Raw genomic sequence first — 22,126 nt, forward strand, 5'->3', positions numbered from 1 at the left:
ACAGAGAATCTATAAATTTGCTCACTCCCTCTCTCTCTCTCTTACCAAACTAATGCATGAACTGAAAAGAACAACACAATGAAGAGCACAACTCGGCAGCCATATTGAGACAGGCATGCGGCCTGTTCTGAAGAAAGCTGACCACAAATGATGCCTTAACTAGAGACATTTTTAAGTAACTAACAAGTGTGTGTGCCGCCTGAACTACACATCACCATTTATCAGGTTGTACGGTTGCCAATATTCAAATGTACTTTGCATATTGTTATTATTTATGAATATTACCAATAACACATTGTTTAAATTGTAACTAAATTCCTGCTTGTCTTTTACTACACCTAATTGCCTGAGGTTATAAATGTAGAAGGGAAGGTGGGGAGACATTATATACTATAATGCCTTATAAACAGTGGTAAGTCTGTGAGATTTGAGGCATTATGACAAAGGCTACATATTAATAACACAAATGGGGAAAGTAGAGCAATATATTACTCCACCAAGACAAAACATTATTATTCTTCCTTTCCCTTTCTTTTTCCAGTTCTCTTCCATGATTTTTGCACAGTTCTTCACCAACTGAGCCCCTAGCAATATGACCAAAGAATTTTGCTTTTCACCTCAATATTGACTCCAACCAGAATTGGTTTTGTCATTCTAATTCTTCACATCACTTCCTTGTTTGTAGTCTTCTTTATCCAGCTACTTTTCAGTATTTTACTGTAGCACTATAATTCAAAAGCTGTTATTTTCTTCCTGTGTGCCAACATGAAACCAAAGGTTTCTGTGCCATACCGTAGAGTGGCCCATACTTGTGTATGTAGTAGTCTCTCCTTTGTGTTCAGAGTTAGGTTGTTTGTCATCAGTTCCTTGTCTCCAGAAACTCTGCTTAGCTGTTAAAATAACTATATATAACATAATATTAGCTATTCCTGCCCTGACATCCACGTCATTCTTTAGGTTTTCATTTATACAAATTCCAAGGTATTGAAAGTTAGTTACTTGTTCAATTCTTTAATTGTCAAGTGTCAGCCTTATTTCTTTGTGCCCTTTGTTTGTTACTACCATGGATTATGTTTTTTGTGCATTTAAAGAGAAACTTTTTCTAGTCTTTTAGCTACTTCTGTTAGTATTTGGTTGAGGTCTTCTTCAGTTTCTGCTAGCAGTACCATATTGTCTGAATCGCTTATTTTTTCAATCTTCTTTTCATCAAATGCTGGGACTCCTATATCTTCAAAAATACCTTGGAGAGCCTCATCTGCATAGGTGTGAAAGGACACAACACTGGCACACACCTCCTTTTATGTTCTTGTTTTAAGTCCGTCTTCATAAAGCCTTGTTACTTAATGTATATGTCAGCTATCAAACTAAGATCTTTCTCACAGTTGCCTCTGTTCAGAAAAGTTTCTGTCAGGATGTCATCCTTGACTCTGTCAAATACCTTAACAAAGTCGATGAAGCAAAAGTATGCTTTTTGTTGTCTGTTAATCCTGTTTGCTAAAAGAGTTTTCAGTGAAGTAATGCTCTCAATGGTGCCCATGTTTGATTGAAAGCCATACTGCAGTAGGTTGATTTTTCCTTGTAGCTGGGTGCTGATTCGGTATTACTTTGGATGGGACCTTCATTGTGTGGGATATCAGTGTGATTGTTCGGTGTTCATCACATTTTGTTGTTTTATTTTTCTTTAGGATTGTGACAAATAGAGTTTCTAACCATTCTTCCAGTATTCTGTTACCTTGATAGATATCTTTTATGAGATTTACAAAGTCCTTTTCTATTTTGTCTCCAGCTCCTTTGATAAATTCAAAAGGTATTTCATTGATACCTGTAGCTTTGTTGTTTCCCCACTGCTCGTAGCATTTTAATGCTCTCCTGATTCAATATCTCCACTGCATTTGGTGCTGGAATAACTTTCCTAGGTCTGTTGCTTCCATATATTCTTTCCATCTGCACTGTACCTCATACTCTGCTGTTAATAGCTTTCCAATTTTACTTTCAATCCCTGTACTTTAACTGGGTTGCTGTTTTGGTGCCAGTTTTCTTATTTCCATGTACACTTTCCTTGTTTCATTTCTCTCTTCCAGCTTCTGTATTTTGTGACTTTTGACATTTATTTCTCTCTCTTTCCCTTGTCGGCACTACCGTCTTATCTCTTTCATAAGTTCTTGAACTTTAGTTTGATATTTTCCCTTCTTTTTTCACTCATCAGATCTAGTATTTCATCAGTAATCCAGTTGTTTCTCTTTCTCTGGTTTGGTTTCGGGATAACAGTATCTGCTGCACATTTAAACGTCATCACAATGTCTTTCTGTGTTTTGCACACAGCTGTTTTTTGGTGATTGGCGGCTTCCTCAAATTTTCTTTTGTTCTCATTCTTTCTTAGCCATTTTCTGTTGTCTCTGAGTTTTTAGAGCTTTCTTTGGTTTGTTTATTTTTACTTTTATTCTGGCTGTTATCGGGATAGGGTCTGAGAGTTTATCAACCTTGTGTATTACCTTGCACCTGGAGATAGTTCTGCTATATTTTTTGTTTATAGCAATGTATTCCAGTAGGCTTTTGCCATGTCTGTGGTCCACTTTCCAACTATAGTTGTTTTCTTTTTTGATTCTCTTGTAGGTGTTTTTCCAGGTTGAGTCTTTTTTTCTCTACAAAAATCAATGAGGATTGTCCATTTCAATTCAATTTGTCACTTCATAGCCACTTGATCTAATTACTCAATATCCTTTAAGACTGTGGAGACACAGCATCCTGTTTAAGAAAGGTTTCAGAAGATTACTGATAACAGTTGTGAGGGCAGGCAAAGTATCAGGAGATTTTTGTGTAGAACCAAGTACTTCCTAGCATTTAAGGGCATGTTGTACTCTGACAGACTCGGACAATTAAACCTGTTTAGTTTCGAGCAGAGGAAACTGTATGAGAACCTAATCCAGGTTTTCAAAATTCTCAAACAGCATCGATAAAGTATATCCAAAAACATTCTTTTGGCTTAAGGGTGAATCACATACGCAAAGACATCATTGGAAATTAAGGGGAAGTGCATTTAAAACAAGTCAGGAAGCACTTCTTTACTCTGGAAGAAACTATGAAAACTTGAATAAGAAACATTGACAACCTTTAAGAAGGATCTGGATGAGATGTTAGGACAGATTAGCTATTAGCTAAACAAATGAGCCTGATAGACTGAATAGTCTCCTCTTGTTTGTCAGATTTCTTATGTTCTTAATGGATGAGCAGGTTACAAAATGTATTTGTGTATACAGTATATGCAGCAAAGCAAGAACAAAGGCATTTAATTCTTCTAGTCATGCCAAAGTCCTAAAATTAGACACATTTTACTTTGTCCTTATTTAGCCAGCAAAAGCAAACTGACCTGCTGAAGCCCTTTATATAAAAAGTAAAAATGTAAAAGTATCAATAGGGGTCATAATGCAGACCTGAGTGCCTGCTGTCCTGCTGGTGTGATCTTTTTGTAGATCAACATTTCTTTTATTGGGTGAGAGAGGATGGCCTCAGGTTATGGAACTTTTCCAGGCTATTCACATTGATAGCCTGCTTATTTCTGTATTGAGAGAAAGGGAACCGGAGCATGTCCTGGAGACAGTGGACACAACTCTCGTGTGTCCACCCACACTCACTCGCACCAGATCACGACTCACAAAAGAACATAAAAAGCTTGTCTTCAGACCCAGATGAGAGTCCAGCAACCTGGCTTGCAAGTAAATGTAAGAAGAACATGCTGGGTTATACACATGCTTAAATTTCTTTTTTCATTATTGTATTTGATTAATTTCTTCAATCTGTGCTTACTTTGTACTCCTGAGTAGTACTTCCTAATGGAATCTCAGTCTTTTGGGTTTGTACAGTGTATGATGTCAGTGTCACCATCTTATACAAGAACAAGTGAAGCGTATAGGTTTTGTCCAAATTATGCAAAATTAACAAGCTACATGTGCTGAAAACATTTTTCTAAAATTAATTTAGAATATCTAAGAATTGGACTATGGACTGTTCTTTTCAGATTGGTTGTGGGCTGTTTTTCATTCAGACAACAGACTGAACTGTGTTGGTCTCTGACACTTGCCTGTTTAAATGACTATTTCCCTTTTAACTTTCCCTTTCTTTAACTTTAACAGACCTGGAATTAAAACCAGGCCCCATAAGGCACCATCATTAAATGCTGAGTCACCATGGCACTTTACAATGTATGGATAATCCTAATGCACAGGGGCTTTTGCATTAATTTGGCTATTATGATAGACACAGATGGCCAGACACTTTTAACAAAGAAAGAAAATAAAGGTAATAGGAAAGGAACAGGAACTCCTGGGGTTATATACAGATGATCTATAAAGCTATAGATAGTAACATGTTTATCGTCAGCTTGATCTTCAGTGCTTTGCCACGTCCAATACACAATTATACTACCTCATGAATTGTCTTCATTTCCCAGTTAAGTCGGACTAGTTTTTGGGTGTATTACAAAATATTTTTACTTGTCTGTTCTTTTAATTGTATTTCTTTCTCACTTACCTTGGTTAGGGTGTGATGATCTCACCTAGTGTTTGTGCAGTTGTGCTTAACTGGAAGAAGCCTACTAAGATGAGACCCTCCTACTTGAAAGCCTAATTAGTCAGTGGCACCAACAGATTTCTGTTCTCAGCTTCAGAGTTGCTTTCTGCACTTTGAGTGAGGTGTGAACCTGAATTTGCATCTGGGAAGCCAATGGAGATGACCTGTGTGGGGTGCTTTGCTCAAACAAAGGGGGCCCTCCTTACATTTGTGAGATCTTGTTGGTTTTTATTCCCTCTAGTAATACTGTGATGAGCTACAACACAATTTCTGATAGGACATCGTTAATTAAGAATGAAGGACTGTGGAGCTGAACTTTATATTTAAATAAAGTCTCTTTTGTGATTAAGAGAAAAAAGCTCTCTTGTTAAGAGCATCCTAAAATGATCTTGTCTTGATCTAATATTTTTCCCAGGTGCATATGCCTTTGTAGTCTTGAAAAATGATGTGGAAGTCTCAGAGGATGCACTGGAGAAGGACTTACGAGGCATTGTCTCAAGAAAAATTGCAAAGTATGCTGTTCCTGACTATATCCAGGTACTTGTAAAGTAATATTTCAGTCAAATGACAAAAAGGAGGTGACAGTATCTTCTTGTTTTTCCGGGTTCTAAAAAGCAACACACTCCACTGTACCCTTCAACAAATGACATCAATCCATATCATCAAGAATCAGTTTCTGCTCTGATCATTTATAGTTAGGCTAAACATCTTTTCAGCAATACATTGCTAACATGAAATAACATTGTGTTCTTTGTCTGAAAGGAAGAGACCTTTACCAGCATCATTCATCATCAGCATTACGCTATTGTACCACTATTCAAACTGCCTCTGGATACTGCCACAATTACTGATGTTTCTGTACAAAAAAATAGCAAAGAGAAACTGAGATTTCTAACTCTTCCTACTGATATTCTACAGGATGTGTTTCATTAAGTGTTCCTGTAACTCTGTCTACCTCTTGTGGATCTCAGTGTCCAGCCCAGTCGGCGCTACCCCAGCTCAATGATGACCTGCTTAGGTCAGGAAATGACAAGCCAACATTTAGAAGGGGAAATCATCACTAACTTACTTGGAGTTGGTTCTGAAACATTTATTGTTTAATCCACAAAAGCCCAATAAAAGCTCTATTGTATTAGATGGAAGTTGCACCCTAATAGGTTCCATTTAGGAAATGTTAAAAATTATTAAAAATGTCAACACTTGAGCTTAAAGCAAGTCTGGCTAATCTCTCCACCAGGCCACTTAGCAGAGGGATCGAGAGGTTTATAAAATGTATTGCATAGCAAGCACTCTCCCACTGACCAGCAGGCATAGGATTTGGTTCCAGCTTCTGAAGACACATTTAGCTAGAAGCAGATTACTGAGCTAAGTGCAAAATTATCTGATTATTTTTGTTAAGTGGGATGTTCTAAATATGTAAAGATGGACGGGATTTGGCTTGTTTTTCACATTCTCTGGCAGCAGACTGACCTCAAGCAGTAAGACATGTAAACGGCCTATCTGAAGCAAGCCAGCCATTTTGAATGCCACAAAATGCACAATGAACATGAGAGGGTGAGGTAAGAGGTGGGAATTATCTGCCGATTGTAAAAATTTTGAAGATGGGGAAATTGAAGCAAACACAGCTTAGACAAACATTCTTTTGTGTTGGTTTCATACACTTTCACTGCTGCATCTTCCTGTTTCAAATGTAGAAGGTATGATCCATGGGGCAGGCACAAAAAAAGGACTAGGAAGCTAGGCAAAACATTATAAACAGAAACACAAACACAATATAATTTAGTCAGCTATTATAGCAAAAGACACTCTGGTTGTCCCTTAGAGTTCCATGACTATTTGAATTTTTTCCCTCTCTTTTTGGCAATTAATCTACCCCATATACCCACCAGGAAATTAGGGTTCCTAATCCTAGACTGCTGAAAGCACTGTAGCAAAGTATATAGTTGGACAGATGGAGGATAATGAAGTGTGGCCTAAAGCTCTAAATACTTTGAGGACCAGATTTATTGATGTCTGGAACCTGAACAGATATGGTATGTGTCTGGAAGGAAATTCCATACTGTCTTGTATTCCTATAAATCCATTCATCTTTAAGGCTGGTGACTGCACAATGGGTACAAATGACACTGTTGGAACAAAAGGAGACCATTCAGTTCATTAATAGCAAAATTATCTCAGTGTATTAAAAAAAAGTGCTCTAAGGTTTTTGTGGCAACTATAAAACTCAGTATTTTGCTTCCAGTTCCAAACAGTATGAAACATACAGAAGAAGCGTGAAATCCTTTATTGTGGAATCAGGAAAAAGACACGACTCTGTTCCTTCTGTATTTCCAACCAGGTTGCTATATTTATGGGTCCCTGGCACCCTTCCGGTGTAATGTGTTCCTCCCACACAGCTGCCTTCACTAGCACACTTTGTGATTACCCCCAGGATTAAGTCCTCTTAGAAATGACGCATCTACAGTACAGTTTTCCAGCTGGGACTTTTCCCAGGAACTACCATTAATTGAGACTTAAAGCTGCAAAGTCTGAGATAATTTTGTTACAGGATTTCTGAGTTATGGTGTTTCATTACTGATGTCTTTCTTCACTTCTGTTGAGCCCATGATCACCTTTAGCACACAGGCTGTTTAACAGGGCCTATAATTTAATACATTTTCCTTCCTCTTCATTCTTGTCTATTATGTGATTGCCATTGCACAAATACTTTTTGCAAGCATCAAAGAATCAAAAACATTGCCTTTTAGGTGTAATGCACCACCAAAAAGATGTCAGAAAAGGACAAAGCTTTCAATTCTGATCTCATGTGTGGGAAATACAAAAACTAAGATGAGTAAATGCAGAAAACAAAGTAGGGACATACAGTGTATCCGGAAAGTATTCACAGCGCATCACTTTTCCCACATTTCGTTATGTTACAGCCTTATTCCAAAATGGATTAAATTCATTTTTTTCCTCAGAATTCTACACACAACACCCCATAATGACAACGTGAAAAAAGTTTACTTGAGGTTTTTTCAAATTTATTAAAAATAAAAAAATTGAGAAAGCACATGTACATAAGTATTCACAGCCTTTGCCGTGAAGCTCAAAATTGAGCTCAGGTGCATCCTGTTTCCCCTGATCATCCTTGAGATGTTTCTGCAGCTTCATTGGAGTCCACCTGTGGTAAATTCAGTTGACTGGACATGATTTGGAAAGGCACACACCTGTCTGTATAAGGTCCCACAGTTGACAGTTCATGTCCGAGCACAAACCAAGCATGAAGTCAAAGGAATTGTCTGTAGACCTCCGAGACAGGATTGTCTCGAGGCACAAATCTGGGGAAGGTTACAAAAAAGTTTCTGCTGCTTTGAAGGTCCCAATGAGCACAGTGGCCTCCATCATCCGTAAGTGGAAGAAGTTCGAAACCACAAGGACTTTTCCTAGAGCTGACCGGCCATCTAAACTGAGCGATCGGGGGAGAAGTGCCTTAGTCAGGGAGGTGACCAACAACCCGATGGTCACTCTGTCAGAGCTCCAGAGGTCCTCTGTGGAGAGAGGAGAACCTTCCAGAAGGACAACCATCTCTGCAGCAATCCACCAATCAGGCCTGTATGGTAGAGTGGCCAGACGGAAGCCACTCCTTAGTAAAAGGCACATGGCAGCCCGCCTGGAGTTTGCCAAAAGGCACCTGAAGGACTCTCAGACCATGAGAAAGAAAATTCTCTGGTCTGATGAGACAAAGATTGAACTCTTTGGTGTGAATGCCAGGCGTCGCGTTTGGAGGAAACCTGGCACCATCCCTACAGTGAAGCATGGTGGTGGCAGCATCATGCTGTGGGGATGTTTTTCAGCGGCAGGAACTGGGAGACTAGTCAGGATAAAGGGAAAGATGACTGCAGCAATGTACAGAGACATCTTGGATGAAAACCTGCTCCAGAGCGCTCTTGACCTCAGGCTGGGGCGACGGTTCATCTTTCAACAGGACAACGACCCTAAGCACACAGCCAAGATATCAAAGGAGTGGCTTCAGGACAACTCTGTGAATGTCTTTGAATGGCCCAGCCAGAGCCCAGACTTGAATCCGATTGAACATCTCTGGAGAGATCTTAAAATGGCTGTGCACCGACGCTTCCCATCCAACCTGATGGAGCTTGAGAGGTGCTGCAAGGAGGAATGGGCAAAACTGGCCAAGGATAGGTGTGCCAAGCTTGTGGCATCATATTCAAAAAGACTTGAGGCTGTAATTGCTGCCAAAGGTGCATGGACAAAGTATTGAGCAAAGGCTGTGAATACTTATGTACATGGGATTTCTCAGTTTTTTTGTTTTTAATAAATTTGCAAAAACCTCAAGTAAACTTTTTTCACGTTGTCATTATGGGGTGTTGTGTGCAGAATTCTGAGGAAAAAAATGAATTTAATCCATTTTGGAATAAGGCTGTAACATAACAAAAGGTGGAAAAAGTGATGCGCTGTGAATACTTTCCGGATGCAATGTAAACAAACCCAGAGATGAGTTTAAGAATCAGTGTTCTTGATACCAATTACAGAAATACTGCAACTTTTCACGTTATACAAATGTGCTCTTTTCAAGCTAATGCTTCTGATTTCTTGCATGAACTGCTCACTTTAGGTGATGCCAGAACATTTCAGTTGATTTAAGGTGAGAACGTTTAGGTTGGCCATGAAAAGTAACAATTTCTTCTACCACAGACATTCTGTTGTTTTTGTACCGCATGTTTAGGAGTATTGTGCTGCATGACCCACATTCTGCTAAGCCTCAGCTCACAGGCGGATACCCTGACATCCTGCTGTCAAATTATTTATGTCCAGCATCTTTGGTTAGAATGCAGGGTTTCATTTTCTACAAACATTTTCCCACCTATGCCAGAAAGTGTCAATTTCATCTCTTCTGTTCGCATTTTGTGATTAGCCCAAACCTGGGATAGGTAAAAATATACATTTTTGTGTCTCCAGGACATTAGCCATCACCATCATTGTGACTTCTTGGAGTGACTTTTACTGGACAACCACTCTGGGGACGAGCAGACAATGGTACTGAATTTCCAAAATAATTGCACACGGTCTCTCTGGCTAATAAATGACCACCTCAGGAACAATAATGTCTCCTTTTTTTGTGTGGATCACCAAAGCCCCCTTTTAACATGTCACAATTCACATCAAGACATCCTTGTCATGAAGAGCAGACACTGATGAGTGTTATGCAGAATGTCTCATCAGACTCTCAACTAATCTCAATGGCCAACAAACAGAAAGAAAAGATGTTTTACAAACCTTGAAAACCAAAACACAGAAAACGCGTTACATCCATTTATTGATTTGTGACTTGTCCCAGGATCACACAACACGTTTGAGGAAAAGACAGAATCGTCAGACAAGAACTTTGCAGTCCAAAGCATTATCCATTAAGCCACATTGGATGGCACAAATGAATCAATTTATCCATGTAATCAGCTCACATATCTTTTCCAACAAAGATAACGGTTTCTCTAAAGACATGAAAAGTACAACTTTAATTACATGGTATTTATTCATCCAATTCTCAATGATTAAAGCTTAAGGGAACATCAGGTCACATTTTAAGTCTAATTAATGCAGTAACACTAATCCCTTTAAAGGGTCAGTCAATTTAGTAACTGCAGTTGCCTTAAAGTTATAAATACTGTAATGGGATTCACTGTGACTATAACGATACATTTTGGAATGATTTTTTTAATCTATTTTACCAGCTTGGCTCAAGCTATATTTCACATGTATGTCTATTTTGTAAACTAATTTTTTCCAAAAAAGAAAAGTAGCTGCAGTGAGCAGGGGGCTATTCTTGGGTCTGTGTGGTCGCAGTACTTGATTTGTACAGAAATGTACAAACATTGCAATAGCAGGAGGTCATAACCTAGCAAGGAGGCCAAAAATATAGAAATGGTGCACTTATCATAAAAACACAAAAGGGTTGGATGAAATTTTCAGCCTCCAATTAATATCTGTGCCTGTGGAAGAGCCATGTGAGCATGAGGAGAATGTGCCTCATCCACACAGTTACGAACGAGGTCAGCACTGAACAGAGGTCCTTAGAGGAGTGAGACATTACTGCTAATCACTGTGCCGCAATGTAATCAGAATTATTAACACAAATAAAACAGTTGGTTCTTGTCCATTGTATTTCCCAAACTCTCTCTCTCTCACACACGCACAATATATATTATTATTATGGCTGACTATTTTACCATAACTATTCCCATAACACCCTTTAATAACAAACAAAAGTTTAATCATTTGTACACTGAGGTGAGAGCGTCAGCTTCCTTGGCCCATGTTTGCAAATACCTACCCATGCTTACAAGTTCTCCCCATGTCAGTCCAGGTTGATTGGTCATTGCTACCTGGTTCTGTGTCAGTGAATGTGAGCATGTGATGGACTTTCTTCATTGGTCCCTGGTTTGTTCTCGATGATGCGGAGATGGGTTCTGTCACAGGATGGCCATAATCTGGGCTAAGCAGGTTTAGATAATGAAGGAAATAAGCAGAGATAAACTGAAATAATGCCCTATAAGGCAAACGATACTATGGCTACTTACAGATTTTCATGGAAATTGCACAGGGCCACTGGTGTTCAAGGTCGGTTTAACCAAAGAATGTACTGTAAAAGTTATGTTACAAAACAGTCCACCTGCTCTGTGTTCCTGAGAGCCCCAAGATGATGAGCTGTGCCTGTTTCTCGTCAGGTTTAATATTTGATTAATACACCTAGCTGTCATCATCTTTTATATTAGAACACTAAATCTGTCAACTGTCTACTGCCACTACTACAAAGACAGTCCTGTAGGTGACACTAACAAGGAGGGGTAGAATGGGTCCACTAGTAACCAGAAGCCTGTGTGCACTACTTGCATTTTGGGATAGAAGGAAGTACAATGGGATTTTGTTAGATAATAACTTGCATCTAAATACATTTCTGTCACTTGAGACTCCATGTTTTTGATCACCACCACCAATTTCCACTTAGATGTGTGTTTGTATGTGTGAGAGACTCTGAACTGTATCCCTCTGTCCTGTAGCATGGCCTTCCTTGGTGAATTCTGTCAATGTTTCTGATTTTCTTGCAAGGTTTCTTATCCTGCTCTTCGGTTTATGTGGCATATATGTTTGGGTTCACTGTCATCGCAAGGTAAAACTCTCATTTCTGTTACAAATGTGCCCACAGGTTGTGAAACAGCTACCAAAAACACGGTCTGGGAAGATCATGAGGCGTGTCCTGAGGAAGATTGTGGCCAGGAAACTTGATGAGCTGGGAGACCTGACAACCTTAGATGACCAGAAAGTGGTGGAGGAAATCATTAGTGGACATGCACTTCTTCTGGAGCGCAACAGTACCCAAAAGTCCTAGGTAATTGGATACCACAAGAAAACACGATGGCAAGACTGGGCACCAAGTTGGCCTGACATAAGGACAGTGTAGTATTTGAATGACATCATCACATGATTTGTAATGAAATTACAAATTGCAAAAATTACAAATGGGGCATTGTGGCATCCTCACCTCTACTAGAATAAACACCAAAGAGACCACAAAGTTTAAAAATTGTGCCTTTACTATTAAAATGCAAAGTAGTAGGATGAATACACAAAGAAAATAAAACTGAAAAGTAAACCAAAGGAACACTAAGAACCCCCCGGTCTTTTCCATTTGCCTACCTCAAATGTGCCAGCCAGGCACTGCATGCACCCTGCTCTGTTATGGCCTTGCTTCCTCCTGCTAGTGGACACTTGCCCAACCTCCCCTTCCAACTGTGGTCTCAAATTATACTCTTCCCATGAGGCAGCTTTGTACTCCCTCAAGAGTCACTTTAGACTAATAATTTGTTACAGAGTACCAGGCTAGAACTCTCTCTAGTGGGTCTTTGTATCCTTGCATCCCTGAACCTTAAGCAGCTGTTAAAACGCCAGGCCTCTCAGGCAGATCCTCCTGTGCTCCTCCTCTATCCAAACCTGGCTCATGTGCTGCAGATTTCTAACAGGCCACCCATAGTCCAGACTTGTAAAAAGGATGCTAATTCTCATTACTTAGTTCTACCTGTATGTGCTGCCATTATTGGCCAGGAAGTCTTCTGACCACCTGCCACATTTTCACAGCCTCAGTCTATCTCGAAAGAGGGAAACTTATCCATCGCACCTTGCTCTTTAGCATCCTGAGGTAACATTGTGTGTTTCTAGTCAGTAACCAGCTCTCTTCATTTTGTAATGGCACCCCTGCTCCTACTGACCCTTGCTTTCCCACCATGCCATGTGCAGGGCGTATCTTAAAACCATTGTAGTTTTCTCTCTCTCTTAAGCACAAAATACATTTATCTGTGCATGGCAGCATGGTCGATTTCCTTTTTTTGTGTTTTGGCTTGAAAAGTTGAGCACATAGTGAGATGTTTAGGTGTTTCCAGACGTGTTCAATGAAGCTCACATCTGGCCCAATTTAAAATAGTGCTTTAAAAGGTTTAAAACAGATGAAATCCCCCAAACAAGGATGAAGTGTGTCTTATTATATGAATCTGCACCTATACTTTCATATTTTACAAACCCTCCGATGTTCAGTTGCTTTGTTAATGCCTTTTAAATATAATTGTTCTTGGTGCACAATTGAGAGTCAGTCATAAGTGAATATTCGAGAAGGGAGATGGCAGCCATGCCACACATGATAACCACATGAAAAATAAAAGAGTCACCTCTCATTTAAGGATTAAACAATGGGCTCTAATTGCAAGTTTGGGCTGCTGCCAGCAGCCTGGACTGGTAACCTGTGCAAAGTCACAGTGAGATCAGTGCAGATGAGAAGGCTTTCAGTTTAAATGTAACAAAGCATAATGGCTGGGATCGGCATAACTCCTGAAGATGTTTGCCATTCTTTAGTCTCCTGGACCATTGTCCTCGGAGCTCTCAAAAACCCTATGCACACATTGGTGTGCTATTATCGGTTCTATTCAATAAGGGCGCGCACAAAAAGGCGACCTCAATTGGGTGCGGAGAATAAAAGCGCACATAAATAAAAGCGATCTTCAAAAGGGCGACCTCAATTGAGTGCCGAATAAATGCGCGCGAAAATATAGGAGCGCTTCAAAAGGATGACCTTCGGAGCGAGTTAAATTAATTGTCCTTGATTATGCTAATAGACCACATCTCGAATATCTACGTGGCATTGCACATAATCTACAGCTTCAAGTGTAACTTGCTTTCACCTTTTTATACATTCAGTCATTGCCTTAATCGAATTTTCTGTAATTTTGAAAACAACGAAATATAGAGAGCTTTAGAAATAGTTTGTTAGAAGTAGTACGTTAGAAGTTCATGCATTAATTAATTGGATGTTTTAATATTCTTGCTTTCACCTTTTTATACGTTCAATCATTGCCTTTATCTAATAAATTTTCTGTAATTTTGTTGCGTTTGCCTTTATTCGCTGCGCCCAATTGACGTCACCCTTTTGAAGCACGCCTTTATTTATGCGCGCAGTTATTCGGCGCTCAATTGAGGTCATCCTTTTGAAGCTCGCCTTTATTTGCGCGCGCCTTTATTCGGCGCTCAATTGAGGTCGCCCTTTTGAAGATCGCTTTTATTTATGTGCGCTTTTATTCGCCGCGCCCAATTGAGGTCGCCCTTTTGAAGGTCGCCTTTATGTGCACGCCCTTATTGATGGATACCGCTATTATCTCCAGGATGAAGACCTAACCAGGCCATAAGGAATGCTCATTAACCCAGCTGGTTAAGCTACTTGCTAGTGGTGCACGAGAACCACACAGGTTTGAAATCTCCTTGAAAAGGTTTGCTGCAGGCAACACTTCATTCCTGGCAGGAGTTTTTCACGTTTGACACAAATGCTCCAAGAGACGTTTGCAAATGATATGATTTTGATATGTGGCAAAATGAACTCGTGTTGAATATAATGCCTATTAACAAGCACAATCACGTGTGCATCCTACATCAGTTTAGGTACCTCACCTTCACTGTTCATATGCTTCTTCCACCAAGCTGGACAGAGCAGTGCACCAATCAACAGAATACAACTCCTTGTGTGAAATCAAAGAAAGAAAACAAAAATGATCCCATCAGGAGGGTCCTGAGACCAAAAAGAGAAAGAAAAACAGTGAAATAAAGTTTGTTCCTAAATGGTTTAAGGAGCCATGTAACTGAGGTTTGTACCTGGAAAGTGATGGCCAGCATGTGACATTTTTATTCAAGAAACAGTTATGCTAAAACAGTAACTAGCTCTCCCATTGCCTGATTTTTGGAGTGGCAAATCACACCTTTAAAATAAAAACAATAAAAATGCCATCTTCCTATTTTTCACTAACTAATGACCTCTTCGCTCTGTAAGCACACAGTGAACAAATATTGCCACAGTATTTACGGAACATTCACTAAAATAACAGATAAAAACAACCTGAGACAACCATTAGAACAATTCAGTATTTCTCCTATGCTATAAATTATCTCTAAAGTTTCACACCTGCTGCTCTTGATCAGGGTCCGCTGGAGCCAACAATTTTACCTTCTGATTTAAACAGACACTTTTAACTCTCCATTGGGTGCTTCATTTAAAAATGTTATGTTTAAGAAATCTCAGTTACAGTTAGCAAAAGACCCTCCATAATGAACATCAATCAATGGCATTTGTACATCACTTGATTTGGAGTCCATGAAAGCTACTGAGCCACCACAAGCTACATTTTTAACTAGATGACATTGTAAACTGCTGTTAAAAATGTGTATTTAATGTAGTCTCCTGATGCATGTAAATGCATTCTATTATCACTTGTTTTTAAATATGACTGACTATTCCAAAAATACCTAAAACAAAAATTGTTTAATTTTTTTGATACTCCATTTTCCAGATCAGTTAATTATTTCCAGAATGCACCTGAATGTGCCCTTCATGCATTTTCTATCTTGTTCACATTTAATTTTTATAATGAGCATAAATAAGCAGGGTACGTGACTTGCCCGGGGTCCAAAGTGGGGGGCTGAACTGGTAGCTATGCGATTTACAGTCCAGTGAGGTCACACATTATAAATCTTTCCTATCTACATGACAGGAGATGAAAGGGAGAAATGGGCAACTGGCCACCTGCTGCTGGTTACTGGCATAATAAGGTGCTATAGAAAGATGGCTGCAAGAACTTTACATGTTCTGATTACTTGGGAAGTACAGGCAGGTGATAGAGGGGGTGGTGGGAAGGTTGTTTGTTCTGTGATTGGGTTGAGTTTTTAAGGGGTGGCTTTTCTGGGTGGGAGGTCAGTGCCAGTTGGTTGGTCCCACAGTGGCATGGACAGGCGCTATGTTTGTTTCTTGTATCATTTTTTGTCCATTTCCTCAGTTTTGCTTTTTTCTTCTGTTATACCTATACATAACTTAACAGTCAATCCCTGAAATATTTGGGGTCTTGGCCTGATATATAAAAGATTTAGTACCTTTGATTACTTCTGGCAGCAGAAAAAATGCACGTCACTTTCCTACAGGAACCTAGGCTATTAGCTAAAGAGGTGTCCCACTTTGCAAGCAACCATTACTTCATAGCTGTATCCGTCACTGTCCTGTTAGCAAGTCGATTCATCCAGAAGAAGCGGAACTGGGTGGGGAGGGGGACTTTGAACATAGCCAAAGTCAGAAAACGAGAGATCAAACATTAAGGAATCTTTTAAAGAGGCATGAAGCAAAGCTTGTCATCCACAGCTTGGATAACAACATAGTGTATTCGACAACCTTTTTTCATTTTATTAATATTAATTCAAAGCAAATAACAATGCATACAGTCCAATCAAACTAAACAAAACCAAAATTCAACCTTTACCCAAAAGAGAGGAAAGCCAACCAACAAAGTAAATCTTTAAAACAGAAAGGAAGTGTATCCGTTTCTCCGATATAGAAGCTCATTCTAAAACGTTATTTATTAAATCCTGCCATATTTTTAAAAAGTTTTGAACAGATCCTCTAAGTGATCATTTGTTTTTTTCCCCCAATACCACAAAGTATATAATATCAGTTACCCACTGATAAAAGAAAAAAAAAAAAGAGGTGGGGTGGGATTCTTCCAATTGACTAAGATTAAGTCTGCGTGTTTGTAGTGTAGTAAAGGTAGTTACAAGCTTGTTTGTCCTTCACCACTTTAAGCCCATCTGGGAGTCCAACAAACACAACTGTTAGTGGATTAGGAGCGACTGTGACACCAAGGCTGTCTGATAGGCATGCAAAGGTTTTTTGTCAGAAAACAATGTTAATTTGGTACATGCCCAGAACATGTGGCCCAGTGAGGCTGGAGCTCGATTGCTCGATTGACAGGTTGAATCTTGCCCTGGAAACATTTTGGATAGATTTAAATAAGTTAAATGCACTCGATAAAAGATTTTCAGTTGGATGATTGAATACATTGCATATATGAAGCTCGAGTGAATTCTGTGCATGGCTGCCTTCCACTCTTATTCCGAAAGATCCTATCCCAATTGTACCCCGAGATCTTTGAAAGGAAGGGACTTCAAAATGTTTTTATAAATTGTGGAGATGCCATCCGAGTCTTTTTGATCAAGACTGATCAAAATTTCTTCTGGAACAGAAATCGATGCAAGTAAGGAGAATTGAGCAGGTTCCGTTTAGAAACGTTTCTAGCTTGAAAATAGTAGAGAAATTGTGTTGATCAGAAGTTACGAGATGAGGATTGGACAACTTTCAAACCCCATTACTTCAGTGACCCATGGGATTCTCACCTCCTAGTGACAGAAAATGCTACCATGACACCGGAATATAACGTGATGGCCAGAAATGAAACAACATCCAAAATATGTAACAGTCTGGGGGTAGTTCTTGGAAATTAAAACACACAACCCCAACAGATTTTACTCTTTGCTTGTGGAGATCAGTGGACCTCTTATCAGTCTTCATTCCTGACAAATTTTGAAGACTTTTAAATAAGTCTTGCCATTTGGTGTACATTTCTTTATTTGATAAATTACCCATCCCATGTATCAGCGTATCTCTTATTCTGCTTCTCTTTACAAGTTTGCTTCCAATTTAAATTTGGTTGGCTTTTCTCAAACGATGGGTCCCTCTGCCAAACAACACTCTTTTCGCTCTGTCATTATTCTCAGACTAGGCTTAACAGCATTTTTATGTGCTGGTTGCTTGCCTTCTCTGTCACAAATGCCTTGTTAGGCCCTGTTATCTCTCTATGACCATAAAAAAATGATAAAAGTAATAGAACATTTTTTATTTATAGCAAGCCTTTCATAGCTCAACAATGTGGTACAAAGCAAAACAAAACTAGGTAAAATTACATAAAAGATAGCAGTATAAGATCATTAAACAACTTGTTTTATGTAGTGACTTGATTTTGCAATGATTCTACGGAAGAGCTTTCAACAAGTTTGGAGCCAAGACACAGAAGGCTCTACCACCCATAGTTATGTAGATGACCAACTTCAGATGATCAGAATTGGCCAGTGGGACCATACAGGTGCAGATGGTCAGAGAGTTAACATGCAGCTTGGTCATTCAAGGCTCTGTGAATACTTTATAGTGAATACGCAATTCAATCGGCAGCCATTAATGTTCCCTCAAAGTTGTTGTAACATGTTCCCAGGGTTTGGTGTAAGTGAACCCTAGCAGCAGAGTTCTGAATATTGTGTAGTTTGCTTAGAACAAACACTGGAAGACTACATAATAAGCCATTACAATGGTCCAGCCTAGATGTCAAAAAAGGCAAAAGATGGTTGAAGTCAGGCTAAATTCCTTAGATGATAAAAGGAAGTTTTCACTAAATTATTAATGTGTGGAACAAATGGAAAAGAAGAATTAAATGTAAAACTTGAACTTCTAACTACAGCTGAAGGCTGGACAGAAACACCACCAACTGTTAGTTAATTAATTAGATGGATTATCTAAAAATAATCCATTTTAGACAACAGAGGTTTATTTGCTGTTAGCATTTCAGTTTTTTACTGTTTAATTAAAAAAGGTTAAATGGGAGCCATGACTTGACATCACACCAAGCAAGCAGTGGTGGAAGGAATGTGGATATTTTCACATGGACACAAGTGTGATCAGCAGGGCAATGATAACCCAGGCTACATTTATGAAGAAAATGGCTTAAAGAAAGCAAACAGATATAACAGTAAACATTAGAGGCCCCAGAATGAGCCTTATGGCACAGCCAGGAGATACATGTGGTCCTAGTACAACAAACTGCTGCGTGACCGACAAAATGACCTAAACCATAATGGAAAAGTACGTCCAATACACACAAGCGACTGCAAACATTCTGGTCAAAGTGCATGACAACCTATATCAAAAGCAGTACTGACATCTAATAAAGCTTATATGTTCACAGCCTCAGCGCCATCAGTCATCAGTACATTGGTAGCCATCTTTCCCAGAGTGGTCTCAATGCTATGACCTGATGGAAATCCAAACTGGAGTTGTTCAAAAAGAGCATTTAAGTGCATATCACCCTAGTGATGTTCAACCACAGCACATTCCAGGACTTTGGAAAAAACGGGGAAGTTGAGAAATGGGCTTGTAAGTAGATAAACAATCAGGGTTTGGACCGACTTTGTTTAAAATAGGTCTAAGAGCAGCAGTGTGCAAAACAGAAGGTCAAACGTCCAAGGAAACTATTACTAAGGTCATGATAATGCAGGAACACATTGTGTTACAAGTGATGGAGGTATGGGATCCACAGGAGATGAAGCTGGTATACAACAACTAAACACCTGCTAATGTAAGTCATAACAACAACATGGAAAGCTGAGAAACAAGAAACTTGCTTATTAAGAGATGAGGATTTTTGAGAAAATGATTTATGAACTTTAAGGCTGATAACATTACGAAGGTTGGTTTAATTCTAAATTGAGAACCACATTCTTGTTTATAAAGAAGTGTAAAAATATCAGCTACATGTGGGCACAAAACAATGTGTTGGGAGCATAACCCAGTAAATTACTGGCTCTTAGGTTTAGAAGATGCAGTTTGTTTGTCTCCATTTTTGCTATCTAAACTAATTTGGGATCCTACTGAGATCAAGAATTGTTTCTTTGAATTTTACTCATTTAGTTTTGGGAAATTCTAGACCTTCTTCTTCTAAATATAATTATTGCCTAAAAGCTTGACTCTCCTACTAGATACTCTTCTTTCAAAGGCTAAAGTGGACTCTGCCAGTAAAGACAGATGGCCAGGGCCTCATTGCTCCTCCAGTGCCGGGCAAACCATTTTTGAAGACCAAGGCAAGTTGTCCTACTCGCTGTCCTGAGCACATGCTGCTTGAATTACATAAATGATGCCCCACCGTGTCCATAGTGCGCCTTTAGTATTATTACACTTTGGGGTCTGAGGGTGTTCAGACCAAATGGCCCTTGAGCTATTAAAACTACACCATGTCAATTGTGAGGTCGGGGTCATCGATTCCGGACCATGTGCCACTTGGGTTAAATAAACGGTGCCCCTCACTGTTCAGGGTGCATGATCCTTAACTTTCATAAATAGTGCCCCTCGGGTGACGGTGCCCTAGGTGGCCACCTGCGTCACCTAATGAATTGACCTCTCTGCCTACCTTTTAAAATCATTTATCTAACCGAATTTTCCAAATGTTAAAACAGAGCCATCAGCTCTTTAGAAACTAATCTTTCAATTAAATTTGCTATGAAAGCAGCCCTCTGATTGATTAAAACTATCACCTGATTTCTGAGGCCAGGCTGCTGGAAAAAAACATCTTGCCCAGAGTTTATAAATTAGTTTACCATAATCAGACAAATTAATTTTATAAGCAGACATAGTAGTCTCATGGGAGCTAAAAAGGTAAAGGATGTTGGAGGTTATCTGAGAGGTTGTCATCAAGAAAAAGCAGGACATCATTGATTACAATGAGATATTTTGAGAGACATCCTGTATATTAAAGGGACAAATCAGATCCAGACAACGGCTAAAGGCAAACGTCAAAGATTAAAGTGTAAAAGACCATTAAAAACATCCTTCCTTATCACCTTTATAAATGCAAAAGGCTTGGTAAATAGAATACTGAAGGTTACGAATAAACATTTTTAATCATATTAATGAATCCCATCTCAATCACAATCAAACCTAGTACTCCAAAAATCCAATGGAAGACCCAGTTTATGAATTGATCCAATCTCAGCCTTCTACTTTTACTTCAAATATACCACACACGCTGCTTCAGAATGGAAACCTGCTTCACCAAAGACCTCAGCCATACTCTTCACGTTTCCCCCTCCTACATTCTGGTAAGTGGAAGAGGAGCACTCACATTACTAGATCCTAGGACAGTTTTTATGAAAAGATCATAGTTATTCAACAGCCACCTATACTGGCAACTGCATCAGCCAACATAATATGTACCCTGCGTCTGGACCAGTATTTATCAATAAAACGTAGAACATTTTTATACTTAGGTCAAAATCAGCGTATCTGCAAGTTAATCTTTGGTTAATTTGAAAATTTCAGCTTGCTAGTGCAGTGCTTGGGAAAAATCTGTATCCTGGCACATGTGCAATTCAAAGGTCACTCACAAAACTGTGCAGATAAACAGGTGTTTGGACTGGCTCTCATGTCGTAAGGTAGAGGGTGAAAGAGGTCTCAGACCACTGCTGGGGATGAGACATGGACCTACGATTTTGCACCAGAGAACAAAAGGCCATGGAATGGCCTTATCTGACATCTTCATGGAAGAAATTAAGAATACCACATCGGTTGGCAAAAGCCATGGCCATAGTTTTTTGGGATGTTGTGGGCGTTTATAAACATTATGCCACGTGATTGAACTGTTAACTCTGATCTGTACATTGAAACTTCAAAAATTTGCCAAAGTGTTGCTGAAATCTTCTTTAGCAACAGATGACCACAAGCAAGTTTGATAGCACAAGAGGGTAATCATTAAACCTGGATGTACTATACTTCGTTATCAACCCTGCAACACAGACTCGGTCTCCATACTTCTACCTCTTTGGAATGATTTAAGATGCCAAATGTGTAGATAGCTTTGGGAGTGGTAATAAGGTTATTAAAGAAATGCCCGTGAATGCAGGTTTCAGACTGGTACAAGAAAGGCATATGTGATTTTGTTTGTCATTGATGAAAGGCTGTTGAAGTTGATGGAAATGAGGACTATAACAAATACATCTAGCTAACTCAAGGGTATGTTCAAACTCTAAAATATTTAACAATAAAAAAGTGCTGTAAAACATTTTGGGCAACATTCTTATTTTATGTATGGTGGTAAGTTCTTTGTCAGATGTTTGTATTGTACTACTGTCTGTGGAAGACATGCAAGAAAGAATCTCATTGTACTGTTTATATGTGAAAATAAACTGAACTTGGTCTTCTAAAAATTATAAAACCAGGAAAGTATCTATTAATTCTACCAAAGGATGAACACCAATTTCCTATACAAGGTGGATAATCTGCACCTCCACTTCTCTTAATCTACTGGTTGCTAAGGCCACCAAGCTTGAATACAGTCTCTCCCAACTTCCAGCTCTATGCTCTTCTGTACTAAAAGAATGTGACGTGTGC

At 39.2% G+C, this 22,126-nt stretch overlaps 1 protein-coding gene across 1 annotated transcript in view; it reads left to right on the forward strand.

The window, feature by feature from the left end:
• The window catches only part of LOC114666405 (acetyl-coenzyme A synthetase 2-like, mitochondrial), a 40,699-nt gene extending 25,794 nt beyond the window's left edge, over window positions 1-14,905 (forward strand). Inside the window, exons 13-14 of the mRNA XM_028821252.2 lie at window positions 4,982-5,103; window positions 11,771-14,905. Of these exons, the coding sequence (XP_028677085.1) occupies window positions 4,982-5,103; window positions 11,771-11,953 (305 nt within the window). The 3' untranslated portion in view covers window positions 11,954-14,905. The remainder of the gene's footprint in view (window positions 1-4,981; window positions 5,104-11,770) is intronic.
• The last annotated feature ends 7,221 nt before the right edge of the window (window positions 14,906-22,126 follow it).

This window comes from Erpetoichthys calabaricus, chromosome 16 (assembly GCF_900747795.2).
Source record: "Erpetoichthys calabaricus chromosome 16, fErpCal1.3, whole genome shotgun sequence".
NCBI lineage: Eukaryota > Metazoa > Chordata > Cladistia > Polypteriformes > Polypteridae > Erpetoichthys > Erpetoichthys calabaricus.